Source organism: Rhinatrema bivittatum, chromosome 8 (genome assembly GCF_901001135.1).
Source record: "Rhinatrema bivittatum chromosome 8, aRhiBiv1.1, whole genome shotgun sequence".
Classification (NCBI taxonomy): Eukaryota; Metazoa; Chordata; class Amphibia; order Gymnophiona; family Rhinatrematidae; genus Rhinatrema; species Rhinatrema bivittatum.
In genome coordinates, this window is record NC_042622.1 from 200,720,473 (window position 1) to 200,740,703 (window position 20,231).

General features: G+C 44.3%; 1 protein-coding gene across 2 annotated transcripts; it reads left to right on the forward strand.

The window, feature by feature from the left end:
* On the forward strand, positions 1 to 20,047 carry IFT20 (intraflagellar transport 20). Of its 2 annotated transcripts, none has more exons than XM_029612551.1 (5): positions 1 to 182; positions 10,168 to 10,311; positions 11,176 to 11,261; positions 11,767 to 11,870; positions 19,586 to 20,047. In XM_029612551.1, exons 2-5 carry the CDS (start codon positions 10,185 to 10,187, stop codon positions 19,665 to 19,667), a joined length of 399 nt encoding a protein of 132 aa, XP_029468411.1. In that variant the 5' UTR covers positions 1 to 182; positions 10,168 to 10,184; the 3' UTR covers positions 19,668 to 20,047. The 2 variants fall into 2 exon arrangements, with proteins under 2 accessions (XP_029468411.1, XP_029468410.1); XM_029612550.1 differs by having other exon boundaries at positions 7 to 169.
* Positions 20,048 to 20,231: the final 184 nt, after the last annotated feature.

Below are 20,231 nucleotides of genomic sequence, written 5' to 3' on the forward strand. Positions count from 1 at the left end.
TCCTTCGAGGGCAATAGAAGAACGTGTGCTGGCGGAGATGACGTACACAACATTTAGTGATTGCGTGAGGCTAGGGAGATGAAACTGGCGGAAGTGATGCCAGTAAACAGCTTGTCGCCGTGGCAGCGGCGGTGCGGTGACAGACAAGCGAGGTGGCGGCGCTGGCACGGTGAGGAGCCGGGGTGGGTATGGATTTATGGACGGTGCGCGCCAGGGGGGTGTATGGAGTATAAGAAGGTTGTGGGGTACCGGGTAGACGGTTCTTAGGAGACCCGGTCCATTCTGCTGGGACCAAAGCCTTTATCTTGGGAGGGAGGGATGTGATCACGATCTGAAATGACTTGAATCAAGTAGATCAGGCTTGGATCAAGTAGAACAGGCAACTGTTTACTTTTTACTCGCTGTAATTTAGTACTGCAGTCTCCGATAGAGGGACTAAGAAACCGAGATCAGTCTGGGGCGATTACACAGAAATTGGCCTAGATCTGGAAACTTGGGCGCAAGTAGAGAAGAAAGCTGAACTCAGAGAACGGGAGCACGTAGTTGCCGGCCTTCTTATGGAAGGATGGGGGGAGTCTGTAAGACCATATTTGAAACTAAGAACATAAGACTTGCCAGTAGTGGCCAATCCAGGTCATAAGTACGTGACAGGATCCCACGCTGCAACTACAAAGGGGGATATTTAATCTGTTTATTTATTTATTTATTAAGGTTATCAGGTTATGAAATGCACATCCCACTGAGTTAGGATGTGCAATATCATTGAACATGTTCAAAAGAAAGTTAGACAACTTAAAGCACACGATCTGGTATAGTGATCCCTGATATTTTGAGTATTTTAAATCTAAGCAGAAATGCAACAAAATCGCAGAATGCACAACATACTGAAATGACTTAAAAGCCCAAGTCATCACGTTGTACTTACCACAACTTGCAATCGGTAGAAAGTTGTGATATTTAAGTTTAATTGATAAACTTGCTGGTCTAATTTGTACGTCTGATTTTTGTGGATGAATAATAAGTAAATGAATCCAGATCCATAGTATATGAACATCTGGACTGCGTTAGCTAAGAAAGCCACGTGAACAGCCTGTGGCTGTTCACGTGGCTTTTCAGTTTTACATTTTGCAAGTTTTATCAGTACACATATGCTGCCATTAGCAGCTAGGAAGGTTTAAAATCTCTGGCTTAGCTAGCCACTGTCTACTTGAACCAGGTCCATTCATGCTTGTAATAGTGTTTAATTAAGTGAACAATCAGAATCTACAAATTAACTGTATTTTGAAAACACAATTTTCTAAATAGTGCAATGGTTTCCCACCTTTTAGACACTTTAAAGTGTATTACATTTGTGTACGGTAGGTATTTTCCTGTTCCTAGAGGAGTTTTTGTACCTAATGCAATGGAGAGTGAAGTGACTTGCTCAAGGTCACAAGGTGTAGCAGCAGGATTTGAATCCTGGCTTCCCTGGTTTGCAGTCCACTGCTCCTCCACTCCTGGATTGCTGAAAACAAAAAAAAAGTCTAACATGAAAAGAATTTCAAGGAAAGAGGGTCATGATATAAAGTTGAATGTAAAGAAACTCAGAGGGAATCTGCAGAAATGCTTCTTTCCAAAGACAGATAATAGATGCCTGGTGTAGCTTACAACAGAGGTGGTGGAAAGCAAAACTGTTACAGAATGTACGCATGCTTGGGATGGATATGGAGGACAACGGGAAGAAGCTGGGTACAAGAAAGTGGATGCCTGGTTGACTGTAACAAAAACTTGGAAAAACTGTAACATAGTAGATAACTGCTGAAAAAAGATCAACTGACCATCCAGTCTGCTCAGTAATTCCTGCTCACGCTGCTAAGGCTTCATCTCAGCTGCCCAGCCGTAGGGCTTCTTGGCTTATAAGATCTCTCTCCATGTTCAGGTTTTTGTTGTCTTCCTGACAACTGGAAGATGGATGATTCAGAACCAATGTCAGAAAATATTTTTTCATGGAGAAGGTGTTGGATGCCTGGAATGCCCTTCTGGAGGAGGTGGTGAAAGCAATCAACAAATTCAAAGGAGTATGAGATAAACCTATGGATCCCTAAAGGCTAGAGGGCAATTGAAGAACAGGGTGCATGGGGGGTAACCTGCACAGAGCAGCAGTTACTACTCTTAACAGAAGGCAGAGGATTACTACTCTCGATCAATAGCCTTGATGCTTTTGACACAAATGCAACATCCCTCTCCGCTTCGACAGTGGGGGTGGAAGGGAACTGGATACAGACAACAACCAACATGAGCCCTGACTTTTACAGTCTGGGGTACTGACACGCTGACATAAGAGAAAAAGCACCAGATGGCTTGTACGGCTAAGTCCTAAGGCAAAGACCATCAAGCAGCATGGTCTGGATTATCAAGAAGACATAAGGGGAAAAGCACAGGATGGCTTCTACAGCCAAGTCCCAAAGCAAAGAACGTCAAGCAGCATTGTCTGAATTATCAAGAAGGCTCCTCACCCAGTAAAAATGTTGCCAGCAGTAATTTATGAGTTTGACAGTTACTTGGTATTGATTGATTGTAAATATCACTACCCTTATCATAAGGCTTGGGGGTAACTCCACAGAGTGGCAGTTACTAACCTTGAGAGAAATATGGCGGTATCCTGCAAGGAAGGGCAGATACTACCATTAGAAGTGTTCTGGGGCAGACTGGATGAGCCATTTGTTCCTTTTCTGCCATCGTTACTATGTTACTCCACACCAGCTCCGGATGTCAACTTGAAACACATGCTGTCTGCCATTCCCCTGTGGCAGACATCGTCATGTGTTCCAGCATGCCGATGTCATCCCCTGTCAGTGTTGAGCCATGTACTCTTGCTACATTGGGAATGGACATATTAGAGGTTGAAGTATCAACTGCAGTCACAGGGTGTCAGTATAGCAAATGAATCAGAAGCTGCAATACCAGCAGCAGCCAAGGGGTGTCAGCATAATGAGCCACTATTGCAATCAGGCCTGGGTGGGAGGAAGAGCTGCTGACCCAACATGTGAAATTTTTCATGGGTTCCACTCAATACCGAATTATAGTAATAAACTAGGACACAGAAATGTGAATGGGCCTGCTCAGGTTAAATTTATTTATTTATGTTAGAACATTTGTTCCCTGTACTTACCCGGATCAGTCCAGACCCTGGGTTATGTCACCAATCCAGCAGAGGGAGGCAGAGAAACATTCTACTGACTCTGACGTATACCCTGGAGCACCACCTGCAGTCCATCAGTATTTCTCTGTCTCCCAGCAGAGGTGGACGTTCCTAACCCATGCAGTCTGTGGTAGTTTGTTATTTTTTAGTCAGGTAGTTTAGGAGTTAATTTTTTGCAGACTTTCTTTTTCTTTTGAAGAGAACCTGTTCTTTTCATTTAAGTTATTTAAAAAAAAAAAAAAAAGGTTTTATTTTTCTTCACAGCCGTTTCACTTCCTCCCGGGAGGTTGCCAAGTCCTGGGAGGACTATCCCTCCTGGTTTTTGAGGCTGCCGGAGTTGGGGAGGTTTTGAACCCAGCAACCCCTCCTGGCAAGGGTGATACCGGGGGGCCCGGCTCACTCACCCTACTTGGAGCAGCTCCTGGAGGCCGCGGCGTTTCGGTCAGGTAAAAAATAAAAATAATTCTTCACAGCTGAATCGTTGTTTACTTACCTTTTGGTGTTCGGTGGGCCCGTGCCTTTGTTTTTCGCTGGGGTTTCTTTTAGTTTTTTAGTTTATTTCATACTTGTTATTTTGCGCCATTTTTTCTTTATAATGCCGCGAGGCGCAGCCTGCTGCGCTTGTGGAGATGAGCGCGTGCGTCTCTCCAGGGAGAGTCTCTGTTAATCATGTCTCCCCGGGGGGGAAGGCTCATCAAGTTTGCCGAAAACAAAAGGGACGCGGCCACTTTGCGCGGCCCCAAAACCTCGGCCCAGCTGCTCTCCTGCCCCGGACTCATTTCGCTGCAGTGCTGGAACTGAGGCACTCCTATCTACTCTGAGGGTGGCGACACAACAAGCTATTCAGGGTGCTTCTGACCCGCCTCCGCTGTCGCCGCAGCCGGCGGTCCCTTGGGGGGGGGGGGGGACAAGCCGCGCAAAACAAGGCCATATTTATCGGCTGAAAGCCTGGAGGAGATTTCAGATTCTTCTTCCTCTTCTCCTGCCTTTTCAGGGGATTTTCTTCGTTTTCTTCGCAAAGCTTACAAATCTAAGAAATTTCATAAGAGACACAAGATTCTCTCATCTGAACAGAGGTTAAAGCCACATTCCTCTAAAAGGGCTAGTTCCACAGATTTGGGAGTGGGGTCAGCTCCGAAGCGTCCCGTTCGTCTGGGTCCGGATCAGACAATGTTTTCTTCTTCAGATGATTCTGAGCATGGCTCTTTACCTATCCCGGACAAGTCCTTGCCGGAGGGGGATTTAAATGAAGACCCTGCTTTGAGTATTAGTTCAGACCCTCATGTTGCGGATGGGGATGACCCCAAAGTAGTCCGCCTGTTTAGAAGAGAGGAACTTAGTCCCTTAATTCAAACAATTTTACTGGAATTGGGTCTCAAGGCTCCAGTGAAGGATTCTCTGATGGGTGGCATTGACCCAGTGTTGCTTGGCCTTAGAGGTCCCACGACATCATTTCCTTTTCATCTTTCTCTCACTGACCTTATATACCGGGAGTGGGATACTCCTGAGTTGGGGCTTAAGGTAGCACGAGCCATGGAAAAATTGTATCCATTACCTGAGGAAGCTTTGGAAATTTTAAAATTTCCTAAGGTGGATGCCGCTGTTTCAGCCGTCACTAAGAAAACTATTCCAGTAATTGGGGCTACGGCTCTTAAAGATCTCCAAGATCCGTAAGCTAGAGGTTCCGCTTAAGCGAATTTTTGAGGTTTCTGCTCTTGGTGTGCGGGCGGCCATGTGTAGTAGCTTGGCTTTGCGAGCTGGACTAAGATGGGTCCAGGCTTTACAAAACAATTCTTCCCTCTCTGAAGAGGAAGTTGCTCAGGCTGGTAGACTGGAAGCTACAGTTGCTTATAGTGCAGATGCTTTATATGATCTCATTAGGACCTCGGCTCGTCTATCGTTGCTTCTGTATCGGCTCGCAGACTTCTCTGGTTGAGGAATTGGTCCGCAGACGCATCCTCCAAAGCTCAATTAGGGGCTTTACCCTTTAAGGGAAAATTATTATTTGGTAAGGAATTGGAAGATTTAATTTTGTCCCTAGGGGAAAATAAGATTCACAAATTTCCAGAGGACTGTCCTAGACCTAGAAGCTCTTTTTCATCTCGCTCTCGTTTTCGGTCTAACAGAAGATTTCGTTCTTCTCGTCCGTCGGCTCCTCCAGCTAAACAATCTTCAGGTAGATAACAGAATTGGTCTCAGTCCTTTCGTGGCCGCCACTTTGGCAGACCTGGAACTTCCCAAGTCTCAGGAGGCACAAAGTCTGTCCAATGAGATAAGGCCGGTCCTTTCTCCGGTTCCCGTCATAGGGGGTAGGCTGTCTCTGTTTTACGGAGAATGGGCCAGATGTACGTCGGATCAATGGGTTCTATCAGTGATAAATCAAGGTTACGCTTTAGATTTTGTTTGGCAGCTTCACCACCTGTTCCTAATTTCACCGTGTTCTTCCCTACAAAAGCGTCTTATAATCTAAGACTCTCTACAGCGTTTAAGCGACCTAGGAGCTATAGTTCCAGTTCCAACATCGGAAAGGTCGTTATTCAATTTTCTTCGTCGTTCCCAAAAAGGAAGGAACCTTTCGTCCCATTCTCGATCTCAAAAGGGTCAAACGTTGTCTAAGGATTCCAAAGTTCCGGATGGAGTCTTTTCGGTCTGTCATAGCTTCGGTTCACAGAGGAGAATTTCTAGCATCTCTCGACCTCACCGAAGCTTATCTTCATATCTGCATTCGATCCGATCATCAGAAGCGTCTCAGGTTTTGCATTCTAGGGCAACATTATCAATTCAGGGCTCTCCCGTTTGGATTAGCCACAGCTCCCAGAACATTTACCAAGATAATGGTTGTGGTGGCCGCTCAACTCAGGAAGGAGGGCCTGTTGGTACATCCGTACCTGGATGACTGGTTGATTCGAGCGAAGTCGGAATCTCTTTGTTATTATACAATCAACAGGGTAATCAGCCTTTTGCAGTCTCTAGGCTGGGTGATCAACGAAGACAAGAGTCACCTATTACCTTCCCAATCTCTGGAGTTTTTGGGTGCACGGTTCGACACTCGTCAAGGGATAGTGTTCCTTCCGGAGCATCACCTTCTCAAGCTTCAATCACAAATTCGAGACTTACAGTCTATTCCTATTCCTTGTGTGCGGGATTACTTGATAGTTTTAGGTTCAATGACCTCTACTCTGGAGTTGGTTCCCTGGGCCTTTGCGCACATGAGACCACTTCAGTCTGCATTGCTTTCACGCTGGAATCCGGTTTCGGAACTATACCACCTTCCCCTTCCTCTTACAGAGACGGCTCGTTCCAGCCTAGATTGGTGGTTACAGACAGCGAATCTGCAACGAGGTGTACCGCTAGAGATTCCGGAATGGACTGTGGTCACTACCGACGCCAATCTTTCAGGCTGGGGAGCGGTATGTCAAAATACATCTGTTCAGGGTCAGTGGTCCGAAGAGGAAGCGCAGTGGTCGATCAGTCTTTTAGAGACCAGAGCGGTTCATTTAGCCTTAATCGCTCTTCAACCTCTCCTTTGCGGGAAGTCGGTACGGGTTCTTTCTGACAATGCGACCACGGTAGCGTACATCAACCGTCAGGGAGGAACCCGAAGCTTCCTGATAGCTTAGGAAGCACAACAGCTGATCGCCTGGGCGGAGCAACATCTGCTCAGCATCGCAGCCTCACACATTGCCGGGGTGGACAACATTCAAGCCGACTTTCTCAGTCGGCATCATCTCGACCCAGGCAAGTGGGAACTGTGCGAGGAAGCCTATCAAATGATATGCAACAGATGGTCCACTCCGGCAATGGATCTCATGGCCACATTTCAGAATGCCAAAGCCCCTCTGTTCTTCAGCCACAGGAGGGAAAGAGGAGTGGAAGGAGTAGATGCTCTGGTACTTCCTTGGCCAAGGGATGTTCTTCTCTACGTGTTCCCTCCCTGGCTTCTGATCGGCAAGGTTCTGCGTCGGATAGAAATTCAACAAGTTGATGTTGTCTTAGTGGCTCCGGAGTGGCCACGCCATCTGTGGTTCGCGGACCTGGTCAGACTAGCACTGGACGGTCCCCTTCGATTTTGAGATCTTCCGTGCCTTCTGTCTCAGGGTCTGGTTTGTTTGGAAGAGGTCGAACACTTCTCTCTAGCGGCATGGCTTTTGAGAGGCGTCGGTTAAAGAATAAAGATTATTCAGATGCTGTAGTGACTACTTTATTGCGTTCTAGAAAACCTTCTACATCTTTGGCTTATGCAAGGGTGTGGAAGGTTTTTGAATCTTGGTGTAATGAGCATCAAGTAGATCCAGTTCACTCTTCTGTAGCCAATATTTTATCTTTTTTACAAGATGGATTAGCCAAGGGTTTGTCCTGTAGTTCCTTACGGGTACAAGTAGCAGCACTTGGATGTTTTCGTGGTAAGGTTCAGGGATTATCCTTGGCTGCGCATCCGGATGTAGCGCATTTTCTCAAAGGTGCGCAACATCTATGTCCTCCATTTCGGAATCCTTGTCCTGCTTGGAGTTTGAATTTGGTTCTTAGGGCTCTGTGTTCGGCTCCCTTTGAACCCCTTAATCATGCGACTTTGAAGGATCTCACATTGAAGGTGGTGTTTCTTGTGGCCATTTCTTCAGCTCATAGAATTTCAGAGTTGCAGGACTTGTCTTGCAGAGAGCCTTTTCTTAGAATTTCTGATACAGGAATTTCATTACGGACTGTACCATCTTTTTTACCTAAGGTAGTATCTTCTTTCCATTTAAATCAGTCCATAGAGCTTCCGGCTTTTCCGTGTTTAGATCGTTTGGATCCTTCCTCTAGGGATCTTAAAAAATTGGATGTATGACGAGCTCTGTTGCGTTATCTTGAAGTTACAAACAGTTTTCAATTGTCTGATCATTTGTTTGTTTTGTGGAGTGGCCCTCGCAAAGGTCATAAGGTTTCGAAGGCTACGATTGCTCGTTGGTTAAAAGAGACAATTCGTTCAGCTTATCTTCTAGCTCGTCGTGATCTTCCTGAAGGGTTGAGAGCTCATTCTACTAGGTCACAGGCTACCTCTTGGGCAGAATGTCAGTTAGTTTCTCCTCAGGAGATTTGTAAAGCAGCGACTTGGAAGTCGTTGCATACTTTTGCTCGTTATTACCGCTTGGATGTTCACGCTCCAAGTTCGGCAGCCTTCGGAGAGAGTGTTCTCCGAGCGGGGCTCTCTGGGTCCCACCCTAATTGAATCAGCTCTGGTACATCCCAGGGTCTGGACTGATCCAGGTACGTACAGGGAAAGGAAAATTGGTTGTTACCTGCTAATTTTCATTCCTGTAGTACCATGGATCAGTCCAGACGCCCACCCTTTATGTCTTTGTATTATATTTATCTTTTCGGAGAGTCCGCTCGTTCACTGTTTGGGTGATTAAACCGCCTTTCATGCTATTTTTCTTAATATTTTCTTGTTTATTCTCAAGATTGTTTTTGGGGGATTCTGCTTCCATTTAGGATTTGTGAGTTGGAAATTCGTTCTCCTGTTTAGATAGATAGTTAATATGTTAGTAGTTACATTTCTGCTTTGATACTGGTCAATACTGATTGGCTGCAGGTGGTGCTCCAGGGTATACGTCAGAGTCAGTAGAATGTTTTCTCTGCCTCCCTCTGCTGGATTGGTGACATAACCCAGGGTCTGGACTGATCCTTGATACTACAGGAACGAAAATTAGCAGGTAAGAACCAATTTTCCTTTACCTGCCTTTTCTACGTTCAGGGCAGGGTACAATAAAGCACTCTGGGGTCGATTTTAAGACCCCCATGTGTGCGTCCACGTGTGCGCAGTTCCCGGCGTGCGCACATGGACGTACCAATTTTATAACATGCACGCGCGGCGACACAATTGGGCTTCCCCCAGTCTGCTCCAATTAAGGAGTGGACTGGGAGGGAAGTTTCCTACCCCTAACTCTATCCTTTCTCCCCCCCCCCCCCCAACCTACCCTAACTATCCTCTAATTTTTTTATTTTCCTACATACCGCTCCCTCTGGAGCAGAAGTAATAATCTCCGTGCGCCGGCTGGCTGCCAGCACGCGCTTCCCCGGGACAGCAGCTAATGGCGCTATCCCGGCCCCACCCCGGGCCCGCCCCTTTTGCAGGACCCGGCACTTCTGCGTGTAACCCCTGTAATTTACGCGCATGGCCTTTTAAAATAAGGCCGAAAATAAGTAACAGTTAAAAAGCGTCCTTACAATAAACGCAAATTAGTATCGCTTTGCTGACAAAGAGTTTCGTAGATTGGATGAAAGAGGCCAGGGAAACTGTATATTGCTAGCCTGATTCAAGAGTGCTTTTTTGAATAAATGTTTTTAGGGGGGGTTTTTTGTTTTTTTTTAAAGAAATCTCTTTCATGGAGGTTCCTGAATTCTTTTGGTAAGGTATTCCAGAGAAGTGGGCCTGCTTGAAAAAACGCATGTTCTCTTATTTTATCAAGAGTTTTGGGGTAGGAACATCGAGGAGGGTTTGACTTGAAGATCTTAATGACCTAGCAGGGGCATGGATTTCTAATCAAGATGAGATCCAGAGACCTACAAAGACATTGATTGTGAAAGCTTTGAAACCCTTCTGATTTGTAGTTTATGGCTGATAGTCCAGTTGCTAAGAAATACACATCACACTGGCATGCTCAGTACTGAGAATGAGGAGCATTAGCCTTCATTGTGCATAGAAACCAGCTATAGACTGGCCTCATACTTATGTGACGTGCATATTCTTTTCCGAATAGTATTTCCCAGCAAGGGAATCCAAGAATGCTTTATTATAACAGATAAAAAGACAGTACAACATTACTGTACAGTTGACAAAGCAGAAATGACGAAGTGCTGAAGTAAATAGCAAATTTTCAGAGCTGATCTTGAAAGGGCGGTGGTGGAGAGAGTTGTTAAGCTGATGCACAGAAGGGATAAGAGTACAATTAGTGCATGTGCTTGCCTTCCGCTTTGTGTGCCTCATAGTCCATTCTCTCCTGCAGGCTGACAGCAGGTAACTATGGCCAAAGATATTCTGGGAGATGCAGGTCTGCACTTTGATGAGCTGAACAAACTGCGCATATTGGATCCAGATGCTGCCCAGCAAACAACGGAACTCAAAGAGGAATGCCGCGAGTTCGTGGATAGTAAGCACTCGTTTATTTTGTCTGTTTGAAGCTGTTAAGCCTCCCAACTTTCAGTAGTGACAGAACAGTCTTTCTGAGGTTTTGGTGGGGGTCTTCCGAAAGCCCATGGAGGGGAGCACTATGGATATGAATTTGCAGCTCTCTGCCAAGCAGGGTAAGGTGAGTCGCGAGTCTGGGTCCAATTTTGGAAGCCTTTTCTTGGCCAGGTCTGCTTTTCTCTCTAGTGTCTGGGTGGTGCCATTGTCTCTCTGCCGATGATCAGTCCTATTTCTTCCCTTTGAAAATCTGGTGGCCCGCCGGTGCCTTGGGTACAGACTTGGCACATTCCCCACCCCCCACTGTGTTGCTTACAGACCCAGCTCTTCCTTCACCCCCGGAGAGGGAGAGCTCAGTTTTGCCCAAGTAACTGCTTAGTTCCCTGGGGAAAAGTGAATGGCCATAGTGAATACATGGCCTTGCTCATGATTAAGGATTGACATGCATTGTGTTCTTAATTTGATATACAATTGAAAATCTGAGTAACATTTGAGTTCAAATTGTATGGACCCCTGACTGAGATATGCAGGACTCTGTGGGCTGAGAATCCTTCCTCCTAACACACGGTAGAGTGCCCGATATTGGGAATTAAGTTTTGATTTGATTCTGAGTCCATCAGAGTTCCAGCCAGAGGCAGTGAAGAATGACAAAACAGCAGCCTAGAAAATGCAAAGCAGAACTGAAGCAAGAGGAAATGCCATTTGGGAAATTTACATGTGATGTGCTAGAGCACTGAGCCTGTGCCTCCGGAGCAGAGCTGGGCTCTGACATGCTGAACACCAACCCAAAGATTTTCTTTTGTTTTTTTTTTTCTTTTTACTTTTCCAGAAATAGGGCAGTTTCAAAAAATAGTCGGTGGTTTAATTGAACTCGTTGATCAACTAGCAAAACAAGCTGAAAATGAGAAAATGAAGGTAACAATCTGTGAGAGGTTTCCAAGTTAAATAAATATTGAGTTCCCGAGCGCGGTTCCAGGTGGTTGTGGTTATTATGTTTGTCAGTCTTCCCAGTTCGGCTGGGGGGGAGACAGAGTGTTTACCCTTTACACACACAGACACACTGTTCTTTTAGGACAGGGCACGTCCTTGTCAGTCCAGTAGCAGATGTTCTAGTAGCTGTAGCAGTCCTGAAGAAATACACTTTTGGAGTGAGTACTTTGAAGCAGTGACACCCAGGGCAGAAGCTCTCATATATCAACAGAATGTTTTCAGATTGCATGGAACAGACAGGAGCTAAAGCGAAATGCAAAGTGTAGCTGCTCTTTACTGCCTTGCGTGCTAAGATCACTGCCAAAGTGGCTCTCTAAGCAAGGTGTCCCAACCAGAAGGAAAGTCATTGGCGAAGGCAATGTAAAATGGAGTGTGCTCAAGAGAAAGTGAGCTCCGTTTTAACTACACACTGGGAATTTTGTCTCCTTAGGCTATCGGTGCCAGAAATCTGCTCAAGTCTATAGCAAAGCAGAGGGAAGCACAACAGCAGCAGCTCCACGCATTAATAGCAGAGAAAAAAATGCAGCTGGAAAGGTAAGGGGAACATTGAATCTCCAGTGAAAGAGAGATTTGGGGCCTAACTGCTGTAGTCAGGTGCCCCTCTTCAAGTTGCAGTTCTCTGTTAAATGGGTACGGCTGTAAAACCTGACAGTACCTTAAGGCAGTGGTGCTCAAAATGGTCCTTGGTTCCTTCCCCCTCCCCAGCAATGTGGAGGTCCAGAAAAAAAATCGATGATTTTTGTCAGTTTTCCCCCCTAAGGCCAGAAGTGAAAACATTGGAAAAAACCTCTTAGGAAATATGTTCTCTTTTTAGAACAGTGTACAAAATGCTTTTCAAGACAGCTCTCAGATTCTAATAACTACATATCATGAAGATGTAAGGCAATGAAGACCATTTGAAACTTGCATTTCCAATTTCGTATAAATCTCAGAGCCCAGATGCACTTCCGCCATTGGCCCTTTAGCTAGTTTGTTTGGTGATCGCTTATCTGAATCACAGGCTGCATTTTTGTCAGACATTCCTTATCCTAAAGGCTCACATAAAATCAGTTGTATTTGTCCGTCTAGGATATCTCCACTTCAAAGCATTATCCTGGTGTATCAAGAAGAGATCCTGTGGCAAGGACCAGCTCTTCAGGTGATGTGTTGTCCTCTCACACTGAGGACGAGTCTCCCAGGGCTACTGCCCAGGGAGGAAGGGTTAGGTCAGCTGTCATAGTTGGTGATTAAGTTATTAGAAATGTAGATAGCAGGGTAGCTAGTGGACATGAGGACTGCCTGGTAATTTGCCTGCCTGGTGTGAAGGTGGCGGACCTCATGTGTCACTTAGATAGGATTTTAGACAGTGCTGGGTTGTCATGGTACATGTGGACACCAGCGACATAGAAAAATGTGGGAGGGTGATTCTGGAAGCCAAATTTAGGCTCTTAGGTTGAAAGCTGAAATCCAGAACCTCCAGGGTAGCATCCTCTGAAATGCTTCCTGCTCCACATGCAGGTTCCCAGAGGCAGGCAGAGCTCCGGGGTCTCAATGCGTGGATGAGACGATGGTGCAAGGAAGAGGGATTCAGTTTTGTTAGGAACTGGGGAACCTTTTGGGGAAGGGGGAGTCTCTTCCGAAGGGATGGGCTCCACCTTAACCAGGGTGGAACCAGACTGCTGGTGCTAACCTTTAAAAAGGAAAGAGACCAGATTTTAAACTAGAACAAAGGGGAAAGCCGACAGTCGCTGAATAGTGCATGGTTCAGAGGGAGGTATCTTCAAAGGATACTAATGAAACAGGAAAGTTAGGGCATCCCAACAGAGAGGTTCCAATAAAAGCAAAAGGAGTCCATGTGCCTATATGTAAAAAATCACCTGAGCTAAAGATTTCCAAATTATCCCTAAGAACTGAAAAGCAGGTTGTTAATACAAACAAAAAACACACTTTGAAATGTCTGCATGCCAATGCCAGAAGTCTAAGAAGTAAGATGGGAGAGTTAGAGTGTATAGCAGTAAATGATGAGATTGACATAATTGGCATCACAGAGATCTGGTGGAAGGAGGATAACCAGTGGGACAGTGCTATTTCAGGGTACAAATTATATCGCAATGATATGGAGGATCAACTTGGTGGGGGTGTGGCACTTTATGTCCAGGAGGGTACAGAGTCCAACAGGATAAAGATCATACAAGAGACTAAATGCTCAGTAGAATCTATATGGGTAGAAATCCCATGTGTGTTGGGTAAGAGTATAGTGATAGGAGTATACTACTGTCCACCTGGACAAAATGGTAGAGAGAGATGATAAAATGCTAAGAGAAATCAGGGAAGCTAACCAATTTGGCAGTGCAGTAATAATGGGAGGTTTCAATTACCCCAATATTGACTGGGTAAATGTAATAAGACATGCTAGTTCCTGGATGGAATAAATGACTGCTTCATGGAGCAGTTGATTCAGGGACTGACGAGAGAGGGAGCTAATTCTTAGTGGAAAGCAGAATTTGGTGAGAGAGGTAATGGTGGTGGGGCAAGCTGTCAATAATGATCATAACATGATCACATTTGAATTGATGACTGGAAGGGGGACTATAAGTAAATCTACAGCTCTAACACTAATCTTTCAAAAGGGAAATTTTTATAATATGAGGAAGATAGAAAAAAACTGAAACATGCAACTGCAAAGGTTAAGAATGTGCAACAGGATTGGACATTGTTTCAAAATACCATCTTAGAAATCCAGTCCAGATGTATTCCACACATTAAGGAAAGCGAAATGATTACCGGCATGGTTAAAAGGCAAGGTGTTCTCCTAATTTTTTCTGCCTCTGCTCCAATATTGTTACTTTTGGAGATGTGATGTTTACTTGTTTAATTTTTTATTTTCTCTTTGTATTGCATAATCATCGTTCATCTTTTTATGTAAGAAGGTGTATTCCTTCCTTCAATTCATAAATTCATTAAAGAAATAGTAAAAGGCAAGGTGAAAGAGGCTGTTTTAGCCAAAAAAATTAAAATCCTTCAAAAATTGGAAGGATCCATTTGAAGAAAATATGACAAAACATAAGCATTGTTAAGTTAAATGTAAAATATCGATAAGATAGGTTAAGAGAGAATTTGAAACTAAGTTGGCCATAGAGGCAAAAACCCATAATAAAATCTTTTAAAAATATATCTAAGCAAGGAAACCTGTGAGGGAGTCGGTGGGACCATTAGATGATCGAGTGGTTAAAGGGGCTCTTAGGGAAGATAAGGCCATTGCAGAAAGACTAAATTAATTCTTTGTTTCCGTGTTTACTAATGAGGATGTTGGGGAGATACCAGTTCCGGAGATGGTTTTCAAGGGTGATGAGTCAGATGAACTGAACCAAATCACTGTGAACCTGGAAAATGTAGTAGGCCAGATTGACATACTAAAGAGTAGCAAATCACCTGGACCGGATGGTATGCATCCTTGGGTACTAAAGGAACTAAAAAATGAAATTTCTGATCTATTAATAAAAATTTGTAACCTATCATTAAATTGTCCTATTGTACCTGAAGACTGGAAGGTGACCAATGAAACCCCGATATTTAAAAAGGGCTCCAGGGGTGATCTGGGAAACTATAGAATGGTGAGCCTGACTTCAGTGCCAGGAAAAGTAGTGGAAACTATTCTAAAGAACAAAATCGCAGAATGTATAGATAGACTTGGTTTAATGGAACAAAAGTCAGCATGGATTTACCCAAGGGAAGTCTTGCCTCACAAATCTGCTTCATTTTTTTGAAGGGGTTAATAAACATGTGGACAAAGGTGAACTGCTAGATGTGGTGTATTTGGATTTTCAGAAGGCGTTTGACAAAGTCCCTCATGAGAGGCTTCTAAGAAAACTAAAAAAGTCATGGGATAGGAGGCCAATTCCTTTTGTGGATTACAAACTGGAAACAGAGAGTAGGATTAAATGGTCAATTATTTCAGTGGAATGAAGTAAACAGTGGAGTGCCTCAGGGATCTGTACTTGGACCGGTGCTTTTTAAAATATATATATAAATGATCGGAAAGGGATACGACAAGTGACCTGATCAATTTTGCAGATGACACAAAATTATTCAGAGTAGTTAAATCACAAGCAGACTGTGATACATTGCAGGAGGACCTTGCAAGAATTGAAGATTGGGCATCCAAATGGCAGATGAAATTTAATGTGGACAAGTGCAAGGTGATGCATATAGGGAAAAATAACCGTTGCTGTAGTTACACGATGTTAGGTTCCATATTAGGAGCTACCACCCAGGAAAAAGATCTAGGCATCATAGTGGATAATACTTTGAAATCATTGGCTCAGTGTGCTGCGATAATCAAGAAAACAAACAGAATTGGGCCGATACAGTAAAAATTGTGGGAGAGCGGCTCTCCTGTGCGCACAATTCAGTAAGTTAATTTATTTAAATTAGGGCCCACGGTAAAAAGAGGCACTAGGAACACTAGTGCGTCCCTAGCGCCTCTTTTCGGACAGGAGCGGCGGCTGTCAGCAGGTTTGACAGCCGACACCCAATTTTGCCAGCATCGGTTCTCAAACCCGCTGACAGCCATGGGTTTGGAAACCGGACGCCGGCAAAATTGAGTGTCCGGTTTTCAAGCCGCGGGCCCATTTTTAATTTTTTTTTTTTAATTTTTAACTTTTTTTAACTTTTGGGACCTCCGACTTAATATCGCCATGATATTAAGTCGGAGGGTGCACAGAAAAGCAGTTTTTATTGCTTTTCTGTGCACTTTCCCGGTGCCGGCAGAAATTAGCGCCTACCTTTGAGTAGGCACTAATTTCTGAAAGTAAAATGTGCGGCTTGGCTGCACATTTTACTTACTGTATCGTGCGGGAATGAATAATAGGGCCATCAACATGCATTTGCATGTTGCGGGCGCTATTATTCTGGGGGGAGGGGGGTTGGACATGCGTTTTTGACGCACTATTACCCCTTACTGAATAAGGGGTAAAGCTAGCGCGTCAAACTCGCAACCAAATCCCGATTAACAGTGCAATAGAGTACAGTGCGATACACCGGCGCGCACTGTACTGTATCGGCCTGAATGTTAGGAATTATTAGGAAGGGAATGGTGAATAAAACGGAGAATGTCATAATGTCTTTGTATCGCTCCATGGTGAGACTGTACCTTGAGTACTGTGTACAGTTTTGGTTGCCACTTATCAAAAAAGATATACTTGCACTGAAGAAAGTACAAAGAAGGGCAACCAAAATGATAAAGGGGTTGGAAGGCTCACCTATAAAGAAAGGCTAAAAGGTTAGGGCTGTTCAGCTTAGAGAAGAGGCTGCTGAGGAGGGATATAATAGAGATCTATAAAATCATGAGAGGACTAGAACAGGTAAAATGTAATTTGGTTATTTATTCTTTCAGATAATAGGACGAGGGGCACTCCATGAAGTTAGCAAGTAGCACATTTAAAACAAAACGGAGAAAATTATTTTTCACTCAACACACAATTAAACCCTGGAATTCATTGCCAGAGGATGTGATTAGGGCAGTTCATGTAGCTGGGTTTGGAAAGGTTCCTGGAGAAGTCCATAAACTACTATTATTCAAGTTGACTTAGGGGATGATTTTAAATCGCTAGCATGCTCCAATCCCGGGAGATACGTGCAGAAGAGCCGGAAGCAGAAAAGGGGCGGGCTGGGGGTGTGTGTGGGCGTGAGCGGGCTACGACAGTGCCAGTGCGGAAGTCGGCTCGGAAGACCAGGTAAGTAAAAAAAAATGTTTTAAATGACAGTAGTTAGGGGGGGTTTTAGGGGTTGGGAAAAAGGCAGGAAGGTTAGGGGGTTAAGGAAGTCCCCTCCCAGTCCGCTCCTTTGGAGCGGACTGGGAGGGGACTTCCTTAACCGTCACCCAGATTAAAGTCCAGAATGTGGCAGTGCAGTCACTCTTGACAGCTCCACTGCACAGCATTGCTTCTGTCCATCCGAACGACAGCAGGCCTTACTGGGTTTTTTTTCAACAGTACCATCTACCACCCCTCCTGGATTCATATTCAAGATGGAACACACACAATTTCAATTTTTCCTAACGTTTCAGTTTTGTTCTCTGAAAAAAGGACAATATTTTTTCCTCATGCTTTCAAAATTTTCAAACATCTTACATTTCCCCTCTCCCCTCCACCAGTTGAGTTTTCAAGGCACGTCTAATTAATATTTCTGAGATATGTATTTGCATGCACTGCCTTTAATGTATGCAGGTATATCTTACCAATTGGGGTGTGGGAGGGGAAGTCCCAATGTCTAGTTTGAGCACCACTACCTTAAGGGAAAAAAATGTGTTTTTTCATGTATGCAGTTTGCTTTAGTTTAATGAAATGGCACCAGAGGTAGGTTGGTGCGGTCCATGTCCGTGAGAGATGTGACGTGAAGCTGGTGGTAAGAGATTCTCTATGCCAGCCATTAATACAGGGCTTGTGCAACACTGGGGAAAGTTTGTGTGCCCACAGTCTCGCTCACTATCTGGACTTGTACTGATGGAGTAACGGGGACCTGCTCTGGCATTGTGTGATTTATACTGCAGCTGGAGTTTTTTGAAAGACAAAGTTCTGCATTATGGAGGTCATTTTATAATAGCCCGCCTGAATGAGATGGCAAAAAACACAGGTGGAACTTGCACTAATTTTCAGAGTGGACCTGCATGCACAAGTCTGCGTTGAAAATGATCCCACCCAATTTACAGCTGCCATTATGTGTGCAGAAGATTTACAGGCACACTTTTGAAAATGCAACAGCATCTGTGTAAGTCCTGATAAATGGATCATCCCCTCCTCTGGTTATATTAAACCACTGTTTTACTGGGTACCAACCGGTTATCTGGGTTGGCATCCAGCAAAACTGAAGAGCAAGAAACCACATCTCATCTTCTCCCCCTTTCCCTGGTTCACACCACCCCTTTTTGAACACATACCATAGACCGACTGGCACTAGTATAATCAATAGTGCTAGCATTTCTCTTTCCAATTCCTCTGTCTACATAAGAACTGAAAGTGTTAAGCAGATTTCTTAAGGAAAATGCCACCTTCTAACCCCTAAGGTGGAAGCCCAAGGTTCACCTACACCAATTAATTCAAAGGATTCAAGGGTTCTATTCCCCCTTTTTCCTTAAGAAATACCACGGGTACCTTCTACCTCCTAAGTCTTTATGTGTGATGTACCAAAATGTTACCAATTCCCCAGTGTTAGGTCTGATTAGTGACACGTCCCCTTGTTCAATTCTTATTCTTTAATCTGTACCATCCCCCTCCCACACTATGAATGTGCCTGGTCCCATAGTCCACATATTCAACAATGATTCACACATTACATTAAACCTGGTCGCTGAGTCCCAAATAGGGATGTCATCAGGGCCGGGATCCCAGCTCAAAGCAACGTTCAAAGTATAACTGTTCATGCAAAACTTGTGCTCGTTTCTCGTAAATTTTATCTTAAGTGGATGGTCTGTGCTTCTCACCACTGTGCACTGAGAAGGATCTGCAGGCAAGTCCACCGGTCCCTTGAGTCGGGAATGGTGAGTCCACCCTTTCTCTGCCGTTTCTGTGGTCAGAAGGATTTGGAACGGTCCTTCCCACTTTGGCTGTATCTTGGACTCCCTTCCACAGTTTTATCTGCACCCAGACTCCAGGCCGGAACCGGTGCACTGCAGAGTCCAGTGGAGATGTCTGGGCCAATAGCCCCTTTTCCCTTAAATGAGATGAAGAAGAAGAAAGTGCCCATATCTAATTCTTTTAAAGATCTGTCCTTTGTTTCGAACACTGGTATTTCTCCAGCCCCTCCCAGATAGGGCAATCCAAACATCATCTCATAGGGGGATAACTCCCCTATCCTTCCTGGGGTGGGTCCTTATCAGTCCTCACCCCAAACCCAGGAACACCTTCACTCAGTTCAGGTAAACAGGCAGCATGGGTTAAAGTTTACGCACATATCATGTAGGCAGACTTTGTAAAAGGCCATGTCTGCAGGTAAAACCCTGTTTTACCACCAGAAATTCCTTTGAAAATGTCCCTCCTTGTGTGTGCATATGTTTGAAAATCTGGTTCCCTGCATAGATTCTCAGACAATAAAGGGACAGAGTGGCAGCTTGCACTGTCCAATGAAAAGCCAAGAAGTGCATGTGCATGTTTCCTTCTGGATGGTCCCGATATCCAGCAGGCACACAAGACCAGCCCTGCCATGCTCAGGACTGAATTCAGTAATTATATGCCTGAGATCTTGGAGGAAACCGGTCTCGCTTTGTCTTTCAGGTACCGAATAGAATACGAAGCTCTGTGCAAGGTGGAAGTAGAGCAGAATGAATTTATCGACCAGTTTATACTTCAGAAGTAATGTGTTAAACAGCAAAAGGGAAAAAGTATCTTTATTTTAAAGACAGATGATGTGGAAAAACTTGCATCATATCTGATGACTAAGTATTTTGCATTGAGTGAACAAAAGAGCAAAAACGTGTAATAAAGGTTCTAGAACATTTCAGCACAATATCGCACCTCTGTAAATTCACATCTGCAGGAGTCCCAGAAGTAAGAAAGAGAATTCCAGACTCTGCTGTCCTTTCCTTTCAGCCTTTTTGTATGGTCAGTTATTTGAATTCAGATAATTTAATAATTTTTGTTATACACAACATTCCTTGTATATTAGAAGCCCCTTTTGTGTTATTTCTTGAAATGTATGAAGCATTTTCCTACTATTGGGCAATAAATTATTATTTTAAAAAACATTTGTCATATTTTGAAATACCAGTTTCACATAACTTATCGTTTACTTAGGCATGGAGATATCTGACTAGATTTTGAACAGACACACACACACACCATGCATGCTAATCTGCTGGCAGACAGCACAGAAAGATCTAAATGTACTTAGTCCACTCAGTACAAGCAGGAATCAAGCCCA

What these genes read in the sequence shown, in the direction of transcription:
- IFT20 (XM_029612551.1), top strand. Translation starts at nt 10,185, where the DNA reads ATGGCCAAAGATATTCTGGGAGATGCAGGTCTGCACTTTGATGAGCTG. An exon ending in ATGCCGCGAGTTCGTGGATA is followed by an intron (nt 10,312 to 11,175) that starts GTAAGCACTCGT and finishes TTACTTTTCCAG; the next exon opens with AAATAGGGCAGTTTCAAAAA. An exon ending in CTGAAAATGAGAAAATGAAG is followed by an intron (nt 11,262 to 11,766) that starts GTAACAATCTGT and finishes TTGTCTCCTTAG; the next exon opens with GCTATCGGTGCCAGAAATCT.